Raw genomic sequence first — 21,340 nt, 5'->3', positions numbered from 1 at the left:
GTATCAACAAAATATTCTCTTTCAAAATATTGTGCAGCTCAGTTCACAAACGACGTGTCCATAATAATTAGTCCTAAATCCAAATAAACAAAAACAAAGTTCTTAATGTCCATCAGGTGCAATATGTGCAAAAAAATGTTAGGCAGAGCCAAGCTCTGAGTCCATTTTGACTCGCAGCCTGTGTGCACGGCTGGAGCCGGCATATTTACCTGTATATGCGCACACCTCCTTCGTGTTGGGCATGACACATGGCAATGTAGGTGAACCTATGATGGTTTTTACTAATAAATAATAGATTGTTTTACGCTGTGAAGCCTTCCTGTTTTTTGAGATGTTGGGAAATGGTCTGGAACTGTGAGAGCCTTGCAAGCCCATTAATGGAGTGGATCTGTTAACCCATCGTTGGCTGTTAAAGATTGCATAGTGCTCCAAAAGGATTGGAAGTAGATTGCATTGTATAGGATACCTGTTAAAAGAACCAATTTTTACTTTGCATTTTAAGTCGTGTTGAAAGAGGTGAGCCACTTACTTGAGATATTATATTTATATATATAACAAAGGAACACTTTTTAATCAGAGTATAGCATCAAGTAAATTAAACTCCTGGGATATTGATCTGGTCAGTTAAGTACCAGAGGGGGTTGTTAATTTCATTAACACCAAAGCAGCTGAAAATGATTAATAGGTGCACTAGATGGGCAACAATGAGACGACCCCCAAAACAGGAATGCTTTTACAGATGGAGGCCACTGACATTTTTTTCCCTACTCATCTTTTCTGACTTTTTTCACTAGTTTTGCATTTGGCTAGGGTCAGTCACTACTGGTAGCATGAGGCAATACCTGGACCCTACAGAGGTTGCACAGGCAGTCCGACTCTTCCACGATAGCAGATCAATATGTGCCATTGCCAGAAGGTTTGCCGTGTCTCCCAGCACAATCTCAAGAGCATAGAGGAGATTCCAGGAGACAGGCAGTAACTCTTGGAGAGCTGGACAGGGCCATAGAAAGTCCTTAACCCATCAGCAGAACCGGTATGTGCTCCTTTGTGCAAGGTGGCACAGGATGAGCACTGCCAGAGCCCTACAAAATGATCTCCAGCAGGCCACTGGTGTGAACGTCTCTGACCAAACAATCAGAAACAGATTTCATGAGAGTGGCCTGAGGGCCCAACGTCCTCTACTGGGTTCTGTGCTCACTGCCCAGCACCATAGACCTCGATTGGCATTTGGAATTGAACATCAGAATTGGCAGGTCCACCACTGGCGCTCTGTGCTTTTCACAGATAAGAACAAGTTCACCCTGAGCACATGTGACAGACATGAAAGGGTCTGGAGAAGCCGTGGAGAACATTATGCTGCCTATAACATGGTTCAGCATGACTATTTTGGTGGTGGGTCAGTGATGGTCTGGGGAGGAATATCCATGGAGGGATGCACAGACATCTACAGGACACGGACACACACTATATTGCATAATCACTGGATTAAGGTGTTCTAATCACCTCCATGGCCACAGGTGTATAAAATCAAGCACCTAGGCATGCAGACTGCTTCTACAAACATTTGTGAAAGAATGGGTCGCTCTCAGGAGCTCAAGGAATTCAAGCGTGGTACTGTGATAGGTTGCCACCAGTGCAATAAGTCCATCCGTGAAATTTCCTTGCTACTAAATATTCCACAGTCAACTGTTAATGGTATTATAACAAAGTAGAAGCAACTGGGAACAACAGCAACTCAGCCATGAAGTGGTAGGCCACATAAAATGACAGAGTGGGGTCAGTGCAGAAGCCAGTCAACAACTGTCTGCAGAGTCAGTAGCTAAAGACCTCCAAACATCACGTGGCCTTCAGATTAGCACAACATTGCGCAGAGAATTGGTTTCCATGGCTGAGCAACTGCATCCAAGCCTTACATCACCAAGTGCAATGCAAAGTGTCAGATGCAGTGGTGTAAAGCATGCCACCACTGGACTCTAGAACAGTGGAAACGTGTTCTCTGGAGTGACCAATCACGCTTCTCTGTCTGGCAATCTGATGGATGTGTCTGGGTTTGGCGGCTGTCAGGAGAACGGTACTCGCCTGACTGCACTGTGCCAAGTGTAAAGTTTGATGGAGGGGGGATAATGGTCTGGTGTTGTTTTTCAAGGGTTTGGCTTGGCCCCTTAGTTCCAGTGAAGAGAACTCTTAAGGTGTCAGCATACCAAGACATTTTGGACAATTTCATGCTCCCAACTTTGTGGGAACAGTTTGAGGACGGCCCCTTCCTGTTCCAACATGACTGCGCACCAGTGCATAAAGCAAGGTCCATAAAGACATGGATGAGAGAGTTTGGGGTGGAGGAACTTGACTGGCCTGCACAAAATCATGACTTCAACCTGATAGAACACCTTTGGAATGAATTAGAGCAGAGACTGCAAGCCAGGCCTTCTTGTCCAACATCAGTGCCTGACCTCACAAATGCACTTCTGGAAGAATGGTCAAACATTCCCATAGACACACCCCTAAACCTTGTGGACAGCCTTCCCAGAAGAGTTGAAGCTGTTATAGCTGCAAAGGGTGGGCCAGTTCAATACTGAACCCTATGGACTAAGACTGGGATGCCATTAAAGTTCATGTGTGTGTAAAGGCAGCCGTCTCAATACTTTTGGCAATATTGCACCTGATGGTGGACATTAAGGACTTTATTTTTGTTTATTTGGATTTAGGACTAATTATTATGGACACTTTGCTTGTGAGCTGAGCTGCACAATATTTTGAAAGTGAATAATTTGATACACTTTTTACAGTATTATTTTAACACTTTTTCTTGTTTTAGGAAGTGTAACACTTAAGATTTTGAGTGTGGTCATACACATATTTGTTTCTTTGTACACTCCTTCCTCTGTAGACCACACAGCTTCCAGATCCCTTTCTGTACACCACAAACCTTCCAGGTGTCCTAAATACAACAAACCTTCCACAAGGTCTTATTCTGTACACAAAATCTTCCAGTTGCCCTTCTTATGTATGCCACAAATCTTCCAGCTCCACTGCCATTGTACACCTTTTTTTAACTCGCATACCTCTCCTCTACTATGTACTTACTCCTCACAGATCTTCCAGCTTTCTTCCCTGGCACAGCACAAATCTCATACCCCCCCCCTCCTCTGTACACCAAAAATATCCTTGCTCCCTTGTATACAATATATTCCCAACTCGCCCTCATCTGTTGGCTCTACTCTTTTGTATACCACAAGCTTCTCCATCTCTGAATACCCTTTTTCCTTGTATGGCCCCTTTGACCTAGATACACTCACCGGCCACTATATTAGGTACACCTGTTCAATTGCTAGGTAACACAAACTGCTAATCAGCCAATCACATCCATTGAGTTTCTGCCATGTGATTGACTGATTAGCAATTTATGTTACCAAGCAATTGAACAGGTGTACCTGATAAAATGGCTGGAGAGTGTATATCAGCGTCCCTCTACGTAACTTATTTACCCCTAGAATCTTCTCCTCTGTACAGGCCTCTCTACCTTGCACACAGCATATCACAATAAATCTCACCAAGCACATGCTCATGTAGACCATGCCAGCATGCGTTAGCTGATTGTTCCAGAGGACCAATGTGACCAATCCCTGGCGTTGCTCCTTCAGCCCCTCACAGATATAAGCCAGTCCTAGATGTAGAGTAAAACGTGAAATATTTTAGCCAAGCCATGCAAGCAACCAAATGTTAAAATATTTTTGGGGTAGTCTACACAGAATAAAAATACACCTCACTGACCATTAATAATTGTCTATGAAACTATTTGGAGTAGTCTACACAGAATAAAAATACACCTCACTGACCATTAATAATCGTCTATGCAACTATGTAATAAGGTAAGCCATACAGGGGCAAAAATTGTTGGGCAGCAAGAAAACTGTGCCAAGTGTACATCCCTATGTTGCATATTTTACTGCAGGTTTTACCCCTCCTAGATTGCATGCATTGTAACAGCAACCACTGTTTTTAATGCCTGGTCAGAATATGATAATGAACACTTTTGACTGCAAGTGCTATAAGTTCAGGAAATAACCTCTGCACAAATAGTGCAAACAATATTCAAACTGCCTGCATTAATAATACGTAGGCTGTGAATGTCCACCTTGAACAGAGAATACACAGTTGTAGTCAGCCCAAACATTGTTTATATTTTCTTGCTTTGAGAAGAGTATAGAACTATTTACCTGTCTTATGCAACTTCAATGGACTTTTGTTTTAAGTGAAAACTCACAATATCCATTATTAAATTAAGGTGTATGTAAAGCCAAAAAGGATTAACCCCAACCACTACCACAACCCCCCCCACATCTGTCTTAACATGCTTGGGGAACAACTGGCAGAGGTCACAGCGAGTAACCATTCTTATTTTTCCCCAGCAGGAATCCAGGCTCGCTCGCCAGATCGTAGGGCAAGCGCGGGAGCACGCACATGGCTTTCCCAGATGCGAGCGTGTACGTAGCATGCCACACATGCGCAGTAGTGCCTCTTTTCACAGAGGCGCACGGCGAACATGCGTAGTGGCCAAAAGCTGCGGGCAGCCATCTTAGGTGGAGAATATCTTACACTGGGGCACCTGTGAGCCAGTTCAAAGTCTGGAATATTTGTGGTTGGTCCTAGATACGGGGCAGGCAAAAGAGTTCCTGCCTGTGCTCTGAGAGATCAGGTTCGAGATGGGAGGACAAAAAGATATCCATCTATAAGTCTCTGCATGATGTTGCTGGGAAATATGGTATCTGCACAGAAAGATTCTGTCTGTCTGGAACAAGAAGGTCCAAGCGCTGGATTGTCACATCTCTGTTCCCCAGGGTAAGGCAGAGTTCGAATTGGTGGATGGTGTCTCGGAATCTGGAAATAGGGAAATCTTTTCTTACGGTGTTTTGGAAGATAGTAACCACGGATGACTGTCTTTTATGGCTTGGGGGCGATTCTGGAGAAAACCACAGTCCAAAAGTGGGCTCAGCCAGAGAAAAGTCTGCCCATCAATGTCTTGAAACTTCGGGTGGTTCGCTTTGTTCTGATGTTTTAGACAATCAGGTTGCACGGATATCCAGTCAGGATCCAGTCTGACAGCGCCATGACTCTGGCTTACATCAACCACCAGTTAGGCATCAGGAGCCGGATGGCCCAGGAAGAGGTGAATCACATTCTATCTTGGGAGGAACTACATATGCAGTCTGTCAGCAGGTGTGGAGATGAGGTTGGTTTTGGGCACCATTAAGAGTCAGACTTCAGCTTTGTCCGTATTCTTTCAAAGACCTATTGCTTCGCACACTTTGTTTCAGGCTTTTTGGCAGGGGGAGATTCGGACATGTCCCTCCTGTCAAGCCACCCTTGTGCCCTTGAGGCTTAAATTTAGTGTTGGCTATCTTGCAGAAGCAGCGGTTGAACCTTCGCAATATTCCACTAGTCTTTTTGAGTCGAAAAGTGTTTTTTTTTTTCATTGCAATCACTTTGGCAAGAAGGGTGTCGAAGCTGGTGGCTGTTTCTTGCAAGGAGCCATTTTTAATCTTACACCATAAGGTGGTACTGCACCCTCACTCCTCCTTCTTGCCAAAAGTGGTTTCTAGCTTTCATTTGAATCAGGACATTGTCCTATCCTCTTTTTTCCAAATCCTAATTCACCAGGAGAGAAATTGCAGCATTCTTTGGATATAGTGCGAGCCGTCAGTCTATCTGGAAAAGGTGGAACAAATCAGAAGGTCGATTCCTTGTTTGTGCTACCAGAAGGGACCAGGAAAGGGCAAGCGGCGTTCAAGGAAACTATTTCTCAATGGATCCGCCAGTTAAGCATTCAAGCCTATGGTTTGAAGGGCAAGGTCCCACCCTTTCGGGTATGAGCACACTCTACCAGATGTGTAGGAGCCTCTTAGGCAATTCACCATCAGGCATTGGTTGTTCATGTTTGCCGCTACCTAGTCTTCAGTGCATACATTCACAAAGTTCTACCAAGTGGATGTTAGAGCTGCAGAGGTTGCTGCTTTTGGTTACAGTGTGTAACGGCAGAGTAGATCCTCGGTCTGATAATGGTGTCTAGGATTGGCGTCTCCCTCCCCTCAAATGTATTGTTTTGGGAAAATTCCAGATACTAATGACTATAGCCTGCTCTGTGCCCTGTGATGTATAATAAAGGAAAACTGTTTTTTTTCTACTTACCTGTAAAAACCATTTCTTAGAGTATGTCTTAGAGAGGTCCCTCCTCTTTTTCTGGAATTTCATTGTTTGCTACAAAACTGAGTTACTTCCTGTGCAGGAGGGGTTATATAGGGGAAAACTTGTCTGTTTTAGTCCGTCATTGTCCATTAACCTATAGGTGGCGCAAAACCTAGATAGTAATGATTATAGCCTGCTCTGTGTCCTATGATGTACTTGAAGAAAAGGATTTTACAGGTAAGTAAGCAGAAAAAAATCCAATTTTTATATGCAAGCTGAAGGGAGGAAGGCATAGCACAAGCATGTTCCTATTGTGTTATTAGTTCACTGCTAAACAGCAGAATCATGACGCAGATTTTGCTATGTTTCCATACCTACAATTACTCATATTGTTGCTATAAGTTACATTTAGAGCTTCACAGCATACATTAGCAATGAAAGAGGTCAAATTCAAAGTAACTCCACAAAACACAAACTGCTGTATTGTGTATAAAATTTCTTAGTTTCACCTGCCTAACAATTTATACATTTTAAAATAGTAGTTAGTGCTTTTCTATTTGAAAACAAGATAGCAAAGGCTGGAATCATCCAGTAAAGAGACAAGTGTAGGGTAAGTGCTTTTAGAACAGAAAAGGACCCCAAAAGCTAGGTGCCTGCAGTCATTTTTCGGGTGCAATGGCTGCTGGGACTTATTAACCCCTACCTGTACCAGTAATTGTGTACTTCCTCATTGCTAGCCAATGAAACACAGAGATGCTTCATAAGTAGTAGTGTGAAAGTACTACCGTCATAGTGACAAGCATGCAGGCAACACTCACCTGAGTCCATGATGTGATTGTTCCGCAGGTCCAGAATCTGTATACAGCTGTTGAACTTTAATACATTTCCCAGCTGAGCAGAGTCCTGCAGGCTGTTCAGGCGGTTGTCAGCGAGGTACAATTCCCGTAACACTATGTTCATCTTCAGTGCAGTGGCTTAAACAGGAGAGTAATGGGAAAATTGAGTTTCTGGTGTGCAGAAAACGTGACTCAATGCTCATGGCGTAAATTAGCCTAATGTACAACAGGTCAAAGTAGATTCTCCCATTACACAGCATTATCATTGGAATTTTCATTGGAAAGCCATCAAATTTCCGAGTTCTAAAACAATTTCTAGCTACTTAAGAATGAGATTTTTAAATGTAATTCTTCATTTTGTTCTTTTAGTTTCTCCAAATAAATTTAGTTCCTACTAAATAAATTATTTACTTTATTAAGGGAAAAGAGATGTCCAAACCTGCCTGTCCCTATGTGAAAAAGTAATTGCCCCCTTCCCCTTGCTAAAACATGAATGGACTGTGAGATTAACCACATTTTTTGGAAAGGTTAAGGTTTTAGAGTGGCCTAATCATTGTCCGGACTTAAATCCGATTAAGATGCTGTGGCATGAACTTAAAACAGGCTGTTCATGTTAGAAAACCCTTCAATGTGGCCGAATTAAAACAATTCTGCAAACAATGGGCCAAAATTCCTCCAAAGCGTTGTGAAAGACTCATTGCCAGTTATCACAAACGCTTGATTGCAGTTGTTACCGCCAAGGGTGGCACAATCAGTTATTAGATTTAGGGGGCAAATACTTTTTCACACAAGGCCAGGCAGAGTTGGTCAGCTTTTTTCCCTTAACCTCCCTAGCGGTCTGATTATGTCCATATTTCTGTGCTCAAAGCGGTACATTTTTTTGCATGGAAATATGTATTTTTTTTTTATTGTAGGCCTGTAATTTTTAGGAATCACTCACTGAAATCTGTCCGAACAAATACTTTTTCATAGCACTGAATGTCTGCCAGTCTTCTATTCCTAGATTTGGAATAGTTTGTATGTATACTATTTTGTTTAGTAAAAGCGCATCAATACACTAAAGAGTTTTTTAAGCTTCCTTGCTGTTTTGCAAAGTGACCTTAATTGATGCAAAGAAAACAGGATGTTAACAGACTTGTGTCCATTTACATCAGTCTACCTCTGGGTCAGTCCAGGTCCAGAAAAACTAACGAAGAACTGTCTACTTTTCAGTTTTTGTGGATTTGACCGGATGTAGCCTGATCTAAAAACGGAGGGTGGAGTCCTTCTAAACCCGGTCACAGACAGGGGTCTGCCCATATCCGCCAGGCAGAAACTGAATGAACATGGATGTGACATCTATCCCGTTTGGCTTTGATCAGCAGGGAATCTGCTCAGAGATTCCCTCCTGATTTGAGGACAACTCGGATTCATGTGAAAGGAACCTTGCTGTAAACATTCTTAGAAGTGTTATACCATAAAATGTGAAAGCACTAGACTCAATTCACAAAGTTGAAACACTGGGCTACTGTCAAAAAAAGATACAACCATTTTCAGAGTCCAATGAGATTAAAAATTTTTAGTCAACATGGCTGAAAGTAAAGATCTTAAGAATTGTGTAAAACTATTGAATTTCGCCTCTGGTAGATTCTAGATATAAAACAAGGCAATACAGTTGAATGGAATCTCAGGATAGGTCAGGCAGGCAGCCACAAGAGGGCACTCACCCAGTAACATGAGCGGTCTCCCAGAGAGGCTGGTGTTTTCAAGGTGAAGGACGGTTAAGCTGCTACTAATGCGGAGTGCTCGAGCCACAAATGGAGCCGAATGGTCCAGCAAAGGGGTATTGCGAGCATCCAGGTACTGCAGACAGTTTGTCTGTCACATATCAAAATATACATGTTACATTAACATTTTTAAAAAAACAATATACTTCTTTTTAGTATGATCGCCTTCACAAAGCAACAAAGGTTAACATGTAATGAGCATGTATATACCTCTGTTGTAACATGTCAGTGCCTGGCTTTGGTCTACAGTGTATGTAACCAACAGACTAATAAAGAGGTTGCAGGGTTAACATAAGCATCATCTAGCAAACCCCCTTTCTAGCAAACATACATAAAATACACCATTTGAGTATGCACTGTGTGGGAATCTGGTTTGGGGGTGAATTGACATTACAGTGTAATGCGTAGTTATAGCCACTTATATGGTATACTTAAAGAAAAGTGACTCTCTACAAGGAAAAGTTTTGGTCTCATGCACACTGGATGTTTTCTTTAATTCTCGTAGAAGCCTCCTCCTGGCAGCAGAGTTTTGGCTAAAAAAACAAAAAACAAACAACTGAAACTAGTAAAAGTGTGTAACGCATTAAGACACGTCAAGTGTTTAGGCATTAATCCTTGTCATGGGCAGAATAAATAATTTATTCCTGCCACTGAAACAAAGTAACATTCAAGCGCTAAACAAAATCTAGCAATAACACGTGTTTAGACACATTTACATGCATCAAGTGTTTTTTCTGTCAAAATTCTGCTGCTGCTGGATTCAGTGTTTTTTTTTTCCTGCCACTAAACTCCCTGCCACTAAACTCTCCTAAACGTTTGTGTGCAGGCATAACATGCAGGGGTGTTTAGAAGCAGGGGAAAGAAAAAAAAAACAAAAACCGCCAGATGCCCCTAGGGGCCGCTGTAAAACTTCCAATGTGCATGCATGAGGCCTTAGTCTTCTAGATTGTAAGCTCGAAAGAGCAGGGCCCTCGATCCCCTCATGTTTTGCATTGTATTTGTATTGTTCTGTCACATGTTCTGTCCCCCTTTGTAATGTACAGCGCTGAGTGAACTATTGGCGCTTTATAAATACTGTATAATAATAATAATAATAATAATAGTCTTAGCGCTCTTTCAGACAGGCAGAATGCAGTAGAATGTGTACTTATAGCCACTTACATGGTTTTCTGTCTTCCTGATTTTAGTCACTTACACATTCTTTTTTCGTATAATCCTTCCCTGTTTACAAGAACCCCTAAACCTGGGTATGCAATATCCCACCTGAGTCAGCATACCCACACATTAGTCTGTATTGAAGTCTAACTCCAGGCAAAGTTTCTTATTCGGTTTTCAGCAAACGGGGGGAAAAAAAAATAAACCTTTTTGGACCCATGTCCCCCCCCATGAACTGCGTCATTGTATCCTCGTGTCACTGGTACAAGAAGCAAACATAACCTCTCTAACATGGAAAAAAACAGCAATAAAATCACTTTTATTAGCATAGCATGACTCTGAATAGAACCTCTGTCAAATGTCTCGTCTGTGCACCAGTTGGTGAGTTTTTTCTCTCACTTGTTTCTTCTGACAAGTTTTTAGTACAGGAAAGGAATGGGGACATGCATATTAATAAAAACATTGCATAGGTACTAACCCCTCTATTCTAAACATATACAATTTTGTAATAAAATACAGGTGTCTGTGGGCATCCTGAGGTGTCTGCTGTCAGGAAAATAGTTCTCATTAGTACCATATACATAAGAGGTTTATTGTAACAGAATCACCAATACTTGTGAGACAATTGACATAAAATGCAGTCCCTTTCATTCCATATACACAAAGGGTTAACCAAAATTCACATATATAAACGTTTCACTTTAAACATACACCTACCTTGCGCATCATGTGTGCAGCAGCTTGCCATCCCCGAGTGCCAATGTGCTTATTAAAGGAAATGTTGAGATGTGTCGCTGATTCATAATACTCAATCATGTCAAATAAAGCAGAAGCACCCTGCAAACAACAGAAAAGGAAAAGTGACATATTTATACAGACCAAGGAAAACACTTTAGCCTTCAGGCTCTATCAGATGGGTGACTAGGGGGCAGTAAGAATGGGCAGCTGAACCTGGAGACTTGTAAAAAAATCACCCATTAAATACAAAGCAGCTGTACTACAACCGCATGCAATGCAAGCAACTGTGACACAGTATTACGGCATTACAGGGTTAAATCACGAGGTGAGAAGGAGATATGACACCTCTTCACCACCTACTAAATGCCCTCTGAAAAACAATCAGAACATGGATCACTCTTCAGAGGGCACCACAGATATGAAGTGCCCATATTGAAATCATGGACATTATTTCACAAAGAGGATCTGCTGCGTCACTCAGTATAACTGACTAATACGTTTATCTGTTTCCTCATAAATGAAGAGCAGCCAACGTGCAAACCTAGTACATATTAACATTCAGCCCTATATACTACAACCCAGGTCCTCAGTTATCAAAAATTACAAATGCAGCAGGACAACATAAATTGCTACCAAAGCACCATGACGGATGAGTTTTCCCTGGCTTAGAATTAACAAGACTACAGCAGGCTGAGAAAAGAAAGGGGATGCTTAAGTTGAATGCACATGGCCGCTACATACATAAAGCTATGCAATATTATAATGGTCATCTGTCAGCAATCCACTCACTCTGTCAGCCAAGACTAAGGCAGCCCACTCATTCATTTTTTGTTATTCATCCAGCAGAAAATGCCTCGATTCTCCAATCCACACATTCAATATGGATGAGCGAATCCCTCCCGCTGTGGTATTGTATACGGACAGCCAGGAGCCTTCCCCACCATTAGAATACAATAATCAGTGTTGCCTGATATAGCCGGCAGCACTGATCGTTCAAGAAGAACCCAACAGGCTTGGTTGTAGACAAGTTAATCGATAGATTGGACTACAAACACATGCAACTCACAGCATCTGGTTTACAGACTATACTGTGCACATTTACGCTAAGATATCATTTCCAAATATCCATCACTATTGTGGTGGACATAACTGCAGTGAAGTTTTCTGGTTCCACCTGATTCCCATCAACAGCCAGTGCACAGCAGGATGAAAAAGAAGCATGGATATTCACATGACCCACTTTCTTTCCTCCAATTGCATTGGAGAAAACCTCATAAAATTGTTAAAATAAAGGCAATCTGCTGCATATCAGGCATATAGTGTCTGATAACCGTCAGGGTCCACTCACACCAGATGCGGTGGGACTACGCTAAATGGTTATTCCAACACAGTCCCACCGCATTACAAGGCAAAATGCCTTATCTTCTGTGTGCCCGATTCACACCACTGTGTTGCGGTGGAGTGCGGGCACCGCGCACTGAAAAAAAAAGTACCGAGTGGACTACTTTTCTTCAGCTCACTTCATAAAAAAAAAAAACAAATACAAAACAAACACGGAGCGGTACAGAGTGGCGATTCCCACCAGATACTACATTATAAAGCGATGGCTGGTGTGAATGGACCGGCAAACCAGTGATAAGAAATCCTTGTAAACAACTATTTTCACTTTTTTTTTTTTTTTTTTTTTTTTAGAAAGCAGCTCTCATTTAAGATGCAGTCAGGAAGCAGACACCAGCAGTAAATAAGCTTAAAGCAAGCCCTCACTGACCTCTGTAGATGCAGACACTGTAGTGTAATTAGTCATCAACATTCACAACAGAGGCACTGAAGTCATTCAAGCTGTCCTCTTAGCACCTCAGCTTACTCTGTTGCCCTTTCACAGAGTACCAGCTCTGTGCTTATATCAGAGATTGAAAATCTGCTTTGTCACTGCTGGAAAGAGGGAGCATGATGAGCTTTTGCTGCAAACCTCAAAGATTCATTTTTTGCTTGTTAAGACTATGTAAGCACCCAACTGGCCATAGCCTTGCTACAAAGTAAATTTAAAGCAGGATAAGGAGGGGAGAAGGGGCACCCACAGTGAACCAGGTTTGCAGGCACCCAGAGGAGCCTGCTGTGTGCTGTATCGCTAAGTTAGGTAACTCTTTACTGCTTTACACTTGCAGTTCACTTCAAGGTTAATTAGGGCTTACATCTTCATCTAGGTTGGTCTGTTCCAGATCTACCATCTTAAATTGCACACGTTTGAAGATTTCCTCCAGAGCTTCACAAGCCTTGTGATCCAGCTTCTCTCCTGAAGAATGAAAAGCAAATTATTCCAAAGCCACGAACATACAAATAAGCATTTAATTAGCAAAAATGGGCATATCAAGTACTGAAGACATCACGGTTAACAATGAGGTTTTCTACCTTTGAGATCCAGGCTCTCAACTCTCCCTGAAAGATCAGTTAGCTCCTAAAAAATATAAATAAATAAAATGTATAAAAATCCAAACAGCATTATTACATTTCCACTATATAAACCAACAATTTCTGACTTCAGAACAAATATGATGATTCCTAGCCAGAAGTTGTAGTTTACGCTTTTTTCTTTACACCGTTTTCTATTTTGCTGTTAAAACCATGTTTGTTTTACTTTGGTCTGCTCAGCTCTCTAAATGATTGATCTTTAAAAATATAAGAAAAATATAAGAAAGGAAAAAAAAAAAAATCACACAAACAGCTGTGAAGTTTTAATGTCAGACACAATGACCTGGATCCAAGGTAACTAATGAAGGCTATTATTGCATGTTGCTATGGAAAGTGACATATAATCTTATGTTAACATAAGGTGCAGTATAATCACAGAACTCTGTTCAAACATTTTGGAAGTACAGTGCTTACACAAAAATCCTCATTCTAGCAGCAATCTGCATTACCATCATTTTAGTGGCATACTGCATTATCATCACACTGCAGGAGGATGCAAGTAAACAGAGGGACTTACTTGTAGCTGTCGGATAAGTTTTGGAATTTGTTTGCAGTTGAGTTTCTGGCAGGCTTGTGTATAGGATGTGATGACATCCTCCACAGTGACATTCTGAGCTGAAGGAACAAATAGAACTTTTGTCACATTCTCTAACATTATCTAGTAAAAGGAGCTACAGAAACATAACACACAGCAAGGTTATTAAAAACCTCTTAAAAAGTACACATTGGCTGTAGATCAAAAAATATTTACCAATTTTTGACCAAGTACTAGAATATAATAGAGGAAATATGTTCCCCAATACCAAGAGGTCTTTACTTAAAAAAATAAATAAATAGTACAAGCACCCAATTTTTCTCACACCAAAAAAACAACTTAAAAGTAACAACTGCAGATGTCCGCTGGGGTATGAACAGAATGAAGCATAGTCAATTAACATTTAAAAGATCCCTGCACACTGGTGAGTATATTCACCTGCCAACCTCTTACAGCTCTTTGGGCAAATATGTCCCATTCACAGAGAGATACTGACTGGTTTATTCTTTAACCTACCTTTGCAGCATAACCCAGTACCCGAATAGGATTTTTGACTTGGCTATAAAATCCTTTTGCAGTACAGAACACTGTAGGATCTCTAGTCATAACAATGAGTTATAGGCAGCCATCATCAGGTGACTGGCGAAAAAAAAAAAACCTGCAGGAATTTCCCCTCCATCACCACCCCCAGCTAGCCTCAGCTGTGTAACAAGCAATAGGGAGATTACAAAGAACAGACAGTAGGAACCTGTACTGTACTTAAAGAAATAAATGTTACCGGTAAGTCAAAAATCCTATTTTCTTAATCATACAGTGCACAGGGTCTCTAGGTATAACCATATGATGTCCCAAAGCCAATCAACTAAGAGGTGGGCAACACAAAAAAAAAACCACTAACAAGCCCACATAAAAAGGAGGAGGGGGGGGCTCACCAGAGCTCAGAGAACAGCTTGTGGCGGAGACCTAAACATTTACCTCATAAAACCTAAACGTGTTAACAGAAGACCAAGCATTGCAAATCTGAAGCAGATGCCAGATACTGAAAAGCCTATGAATCCCTAAAGAATCTAGTAGATTGCACTTTAACAAGGAATGAAGGGATCTTATCCTTTAGGGCTATAGGCTTGAATGATAACCTGTCTAATGCACCAAGCACTGGTGGAGCAAGAGGCAAGGAGCCTCTGCAAGAGTTCCCTGGGAGGAAAAACTGTGAATACGATTGCTTAAAAAGGAGGTTGCAGCTGAGTAGACCCTTCATAGCATGTTCTACATCCAGACAGTGGAAAGAAATTCCCGTTTCAGAGCAGGATAAAGGCAGGGAAGAACATCATCCTGGTTAAGATGAAAGAAGTAGGCCTTCCAAGTGTGGTAGTAAACTTTGCAAGAGGCTGACTTCCTAGTTTTCTAGAGCGTTGGGATAACCAAGGTCAAAAGTCCCCTATCACCCAGGAGCCCAGCTTCAAAAGCCATGCTGTTAAAGACAGCAACCAAGAAAGATAGTGAATAGGTTGTTTGGATAAAAAGTTTGGAGGATCTGAGGCAGCTCACCTGCCAATTTTTTGCATCTGGGATGTGAACAGCTAGGGCAGGAGCCCAAGACAGAGTCTTCTGCTTCCCTTTGAGTGATGCCACTTCTGGTGCCTCCCTGTTGGTCGATGTATTTGTCCATCTGGATTCTGGTCAGGTGGCCTTGCAGCTGAGAGGTCCATTGTTTGAAACAACCTAATTGCCCACAGTTCTGAGACATTAATGGGAAGTTGAACTTTCTTTGACAAATAAATGCAAGCACCAAGCACATATCCAGGACCCCACCACAGCCAAACAGTCATGCATCTGTCGTAAGAACGGTCCATGTGGTTTTTTTTTTTTTAAAAAAAAGGCCAATTCCAGTGTCAGAATGGAAAGCCATCAAGTCAGGTCAAGTGCACAGGGCAATGCAGAGACTGAGTCTATTTGTCCCACGCAGCCACTTTCGTGAGGACCTTATGCTCTATGGACAGGCCAAAGTTAAAGGACAACAAGCTGGTATTTGTGTGTGCCTGTTGCAAACCACAGATAGCACTGATGAGGTGGAAAAATGGAGATGTGTAAGTAATTATCTATGATATCAACAGAGGTCAGCAGATCCCCTGTTACAAGGGAGACAATCGCTGACTGGACTTCAGGACTCTTAAAGTGATTGTAAAGGTTGTTTAAAAAAATAAAACACCATGTTGTTATACTTACCTGCTCTGTGCAATGGTTTTGCATAGGAGCAGCCCAGATTCTCCTCTTCTAGGGTCTTCCGCTGGAGCTCCTGGCCTGTCTTCGGAGTGCCCCCATAACAAGAGTTTTCTATGAGGGCACTCGTGTGGGCTCGATCTCAAACCACACTGTGTGGGAGTCTATTGACACACAGTGCGGCCTGGCCCCACCCCCACGGGTTTGATTGACAGCCAATGGCTCCCACTTCTCTCACTGACTTCAGGGAGGAGGGAGAAAGCAGCGCTGCTGCTCTCAGGCACAGTGCTAGATTGAAATTGGGCTTAAGTATTTATGGTGGGGGAAGCTGCACCTAAAATGTTTTTTTTACCTTGATGCAGAGAATAAATTAAGGTAAAAAAAACAAACAAAAAAAACCTTTAGCCTTTAAAAACAACCACTTTAAAAACAGGTTAAGGGTCTTGAGATCAAGAATGGGGCAAATTCATCTATTCATCATGGAAACAGGGAATAGGTTGAATTAAAACCTTTGAAAACACTCAAAGTTTGAAACGGGTAATAATCTGTGCAAGAAGCTGCTGAACAGTAGTGTGTAGACCAGCCTGTGTTTGGAGAAAAGATGGCAAATTTGAAAGAATGAAGTGTGGGGGGGGAAGAGCACAGTTTGGAACTCTGGTTTTGTAGCCCCTGGATACTACAATCGGAACTCAAGCATATGAGATTGCATGGCACCAGATAGCCAACTTGGACAAGTGGAGGGTGGGGGCATGCCTTTATTCTGAACAGAAAAGGCTACCAGGCTTGTCAGAGTTCGATTGCTTCTGACAAAACCGCGCCTCAGGTATTGCCTTAAAGCCTTAAAAAGCAAAAGTAACTTTTACTAGATATGGAAGCAGATGGCTTACTTTTAGGAACACAAACCTTTTTTGGGGGTAGGAGGGTACTCTTACCACTAGCGATTTCCTTGGTGTACTTTTCTAACAAGGAACCTATCAGGCGTTCCCATTCAAAGCGCATCCCTCAAGGAATTTCTAAAAATGGAGGTTCAACTAGCATTTTAACCAGAGGATCCTCTGCATGTGAACAGAAAGGGACGCTCATCCTGAAAAGTTGGTGAAGTGTATCGGACAAGCTGTATAGGGTCACAGGCAAAAATTTCAGATGGTGGATGACAAAAGGATCTGTTAAGATGCAACCTGGACAAACGAGTCTTACAAACTGACATGGGTGCAACAGCAGTTGCATAGCAGGACCAGTGAGGGTGGACAAGACCTTAAAAGAGTGCTTATAGCCTCATGTCTAAAGGCGTCCTTAAAACCAGGAACACGCCCAACAAGGCCTGTTAAAGTTTTGTTATGGTACCAAATGGCTGGGTCTAAGACATAGACAGACAAGATTTTCAGGAACCTCTCCTCAATAGGATATCGATGAGCAAAGTTTAGGAAGACCTCATCAAAAAGGACTGTCAAATTAATCAGGAACTCCATTCAGATCGTTTCTTACATTTTACTATCTTGCATCTATCTCTATCTGTGTCACCAGTCTTTTATTAGGGTCATTCATGCTGTTTTGTACTGTAGTTTGAAAAGCATGGCATCCTTATTTTTGATGCCTTGTCCCCTGGCAAAACTTCTTTGTCAGTGCAGCATCTGCATGGGAAAAGGCAGAGATGAAATGCAGAAGAGGAAGCCAAGAGTACACAAATTCTACTTATTAAGTCAGACATAGTACTAGAGAATTCCTCCCTAGTCAAAAAAGGAGGATGTGTGTGCTTCTGAGAGGTGGAGAATTAAAACAAGAGTGACTGGGGCCCTTTAGAGAGACAATCCCCCCAACTAAGTTGCCACCGAAGTCTGAGCGGACAAGGCTTCCTGAACCCAAACACGGCCCTTGCAATCTGCCATGTGCAGTACTCTGTGTCCTCAAAATGGGTACTCACGGCCTCGAATGCAAAGAGGAGACACCTTTCTGAGCCAGGCACTATAGGCCTAGTAACCCAGGTGGCAGCCTTAAACCACTGTGCTGTCTGTATGGGAATTGGGAGATAGCAGTGCAGACCACTTAAAAATACATACATGCACATATGTTGTATGCTAGGGAGTCCCAGGCCACATAGGTGCACCAGTAGCCTCAGTACAACATATCTGCAACAGAGAGAGGCTCAAAATATCCTTAAAGTTAAACAAACCTATTCCCCAACTCCATGGACGAGACATACCATTTTAAAATGTTGCAGTCCCTGCTCACAAAAACCACAGGGATCAAAGCCAGCACACTGGGAACCAGTTTAAAGGCATTAAAAGGAACTCCTGATTAATATGACACATAGGGTCATTAAGAAGAAAAAAAATATGAGAACAGTTAATAATTTTTATCCTAAAGTACAGACACCAGGGCTTTCATCAGCTATCTAGGTAGTGAAATCATAAGGTGTACATTTCCAACAATGACAGCACCCATATTGAGATCCTTAGCATTTCACTTTAGGCACTGCTGCATTTACGCTTTTAAATGGGAAATCTGTTCTAAACTAAGTCCACCAGTTGTGCTGTCTATTCTATGTTACACTGCCATAAAGAAACAATAATCAGATTTTGGCTTCTTACATACCTTAGGGACTATCCTTGCAAGATATTCCACCAAAATAATGAGTCCCACCTAACAGCTGTAGCAATTATACATTCAAATCATGATGTCACTCCCTCTCAATGTATTCTCCAAAATGTTAAATAAAGAACAACTGCAAAAAAAGCTGCAGGAAGGTGACACCTTTGTTTTGGCCATAGGGGGGGGGGGGGGGAGGGGGAGGAGAAATAGCTATGTGGAAGTTTCTGGTAGATGCCTACACAACACAAATATTTTTTGGGTGAAGATGGCCTTCATTTTTCCCCATTGCATCCCAATGTTGTATTATTAAGGAATAGGATTGTGCTAAAGGTTAGCTGGGCATCAACCAGTAGATATATGACTCCAGTGGGTACTAGAACCAACTGACCCTTGCCTGTGAAGGTCTGAGGCCTGTTCTACAAGAGACATACTAGTTTGGAAAATTTCCCCATGTGTCGTAAGAAACCCACTGACCTTCTTGAGATACTAAGACCCCTTGCAGACTGGGATTTAGGCCCCCATGCATGAGGCTCCAAATGTTTAGGTACGGGCGGAAGGCACAGGTGGACTATTAAGGAACCATGAAAGTTTTATTGCTTAAATGGGCAAAGCACAGGCATGCTTTAAGCCCTGGCTCACATATATGCGGCCGTGCAGGCTGCATTTTGCGCGGGCACAAGAGCCCATTTATTTGAATGGACTCCCGTACCCCGTGACATGAGAAGTCCCTGCACTTCTTCTGAAAACGCAGCCCCCCGCAGGGGAACCTCGGTTCCTAGTATGGTTGCGTTTTCCAGTGCGGGCGGCGTGCCATTAGAACGAATGGCACCTGCCCAGCGCATTTCTCTGTGCGGGTGGTGCAGCTGCATGGATTTTCATGCGGATCCGCAGCGGCACCACCCGCACATATGTCAACCTAGCCTAAGACATTCTCCTGTTTTAGGAGGATGCCTGCTATTTAAATCTAATTACTGGAAAATTGCTGCAGAGAGATTCCTGAAGAAGAGTTTCTGCTATTTTACAAAACTCTGCCTTCTGGTTGCAAATAGAGCATATAAAATTTTAACAAAGAGAAAGAAAAACAAATTTAAAAAAACAGAACTTCACTCTTAATCAACATTGCCTACTTTAATCTGTATGCTGCTAGCATTAGTACATAGATAGGAAAGTATAGGAAAGTGACATCTGGCCATGGTGGTGGGTGGTGGTGGTGGTGGGTGGGTGAGAAATAACTGTGTAGAAGTTTCTGGCAGATGCCTACAAAAACAAATATTTTTGGGTGAGGATGAACTTCATTTTTCTCAATGCACCTCAATGTTGTACTATTAAAGCATTGGATTGTGCTAAAGGTTAGCTGAGCATCAACCAGTTGATATATGGCTCCAGCGAGTACTAGAACCAACTGACCCTTGCCTGTGAAGGTCTGAGGCCTGTTCTAAGAGAGATATACCAGTCTGGAAAATCTCCCCATGTGTCGTAACAAACACACTGAGCTGCCTGAGAGACTAAGACTCCATGCACACTGGGATTTTAGCCCCGATGCAGGAGATGCCAATGTTTAGGTATGGGCGGATGGCACAGGTGGACCATCCAGCCCTGCTGCCAGCAGCTGGTTAAACACTATGAGATGCTGAAAGCTGCTGCAGCTTGATGGTGCACTAATGTTTGGGGCAGTACACATCCAGGGATAAATGCCTGAAATGCAGACTTTCAGCCCAGGGAATTCCTCCTTGTGTGCATACTGCCCTAAATATTAATAGCTGTCAGTGCACCAACCACAGCAGCAGCTGTCAGACTCGGAGTGTTACAGGCTGCCAGCAGCAGGTATGGGCAGTGCACCTATGCCTTCTGCAAGCACCTAAATTCCAGAGTCTCATGCACCAGGACTAAATGCCCAATGTGCATGAGGCCTGCTATTACCCTCTTGCCCAACAGAAAGATCCTAACAGAAACCATTGCTCAAAACCTGAAATATTACCTTTTTTTTTTTTGAGACACCTATGGCTCATTCTCAAAGCTGAGAGGAGTCTGGTTTAATTGGACATATATTTGGATGTTTGTACTAAGCACTTCATTTAAAAGTGGGACACTAGGTAGGCAAAAAGAAAAAAAAAAATACATATAGGTTTACTGTTTTGTCCACCAAAATACTGGGGGGATGACAGCATCATTTAAAGTATAATGGATTGTGGCCAGATTTATTTTTGTTTTTAATTTAGAAACTGTTGTATTATATCCTTTAAATACTGAGAGCAAATCTCTGTGGAAGCTACGAGTTTCTGGAGTCCTAATTTATGTAGGACTATGGAATTCCTCGTGACAACACGGATTAGCACATTGCTGTCAAAACTGAATTCTAGGCTAAGCGATTATCCGAATACTAGAGAGATGTGTATTCCTGCTTGAATCTTGGTGTGCTTTGTGTATTTCTTCCAGATCTGTGCTGTAATCTAGTGTTAAACTTTGCCTCTGTGCAAGAGCTTCCTGTAAAAAAGTCCAGTCATTAGTGCTCTCTACTTGTGCAGAGTGACTGGCCTTGTAACCGCCCCCTCATTTATTTCTCTGCAGGCAACCTGTAGTGCGTGGGGCCTGATGGCTGCCTCCTACAGATCTGCTCTCTGGCCAAGCTTTGTGGAGCACAGGGATGATGTCACTGCTACTTTTACAAGGTAAAAACTAGGTTTTCATAAAGAAACTGGGTGCACACAAAGTAGAGTTATATTCTTTGTGGTTAAGGAAAAGTGATAGTTTTAGTGCCTAAATGGGCAAAGCACAGGCATGCTTTAGGACAGTGGTTCTCAACCTTTCTAATGCCGCGACCCCTTAATACAGTTCCTCATGTTGTGGTG

General features: G+C 42.2%; 1 protein-coding gene across 2 annotated transcripts in view; it reads right to left on the bottom strand.

Moving 5' to 3' along the window:
* PPP1R37 (protein phosphatase 1 regulatory subunit 37) overlaps nt 1-21,340 on the bottom strand; it is a 62,513-nt gene that overhangs the window by 13,856 nt on the left and 27,317 nt on the right. For both annotated transcript variants that reach the window (XM_089651986.1, XM_089651987.1), the window contains 7 exons: nt 13,665-13,762; nt 13,088-13,133; nt 12,871-12,971; nt 10,658-10,777; nt 8,726-8,876; nt 7,002-7,157; nt 3,552-3,664 (listed from right to left, as the gene is read on the bottom strand). In XM_089651986.1, coding sequence (XP_089508112.1) covers nt 3,552-3,664; nt 7,002-7,157; nt 8,726-8,876; nt 10,658-10,777; nt 12,871-12,971; nt 13,088-13,133; nt 13,665-13,762 — 785 coding nt within the window. The remainder of the gene's footprint in view (nt 1-3,551; nt 3,665-7,001; nt 7,158-8,725; nt 8,877-10,657; nt 10,778-12,870; nt 12,972-13,087; nt 13,134-13,664; nt 13,763-21,340) is intronic.

Source organism: Staurois parvus, unplaced genomic scaffold, assembly GCF_062004578.1.
Source record: "Staurois parvus isolate SC_StPar_1 unplaced genomic scaffold, SC_StPar_1.0 ptg000668l, whole genome shotgun sequence".
Lineage (NCBI taxonomy): Eukaryota > Metazoa > Chordata > Amphibia > Anura > Ranidae > Staurois > Staurois parvus.
This window is presented reverse-complemented; position numbering and strand designations above follow the sequence as displayed.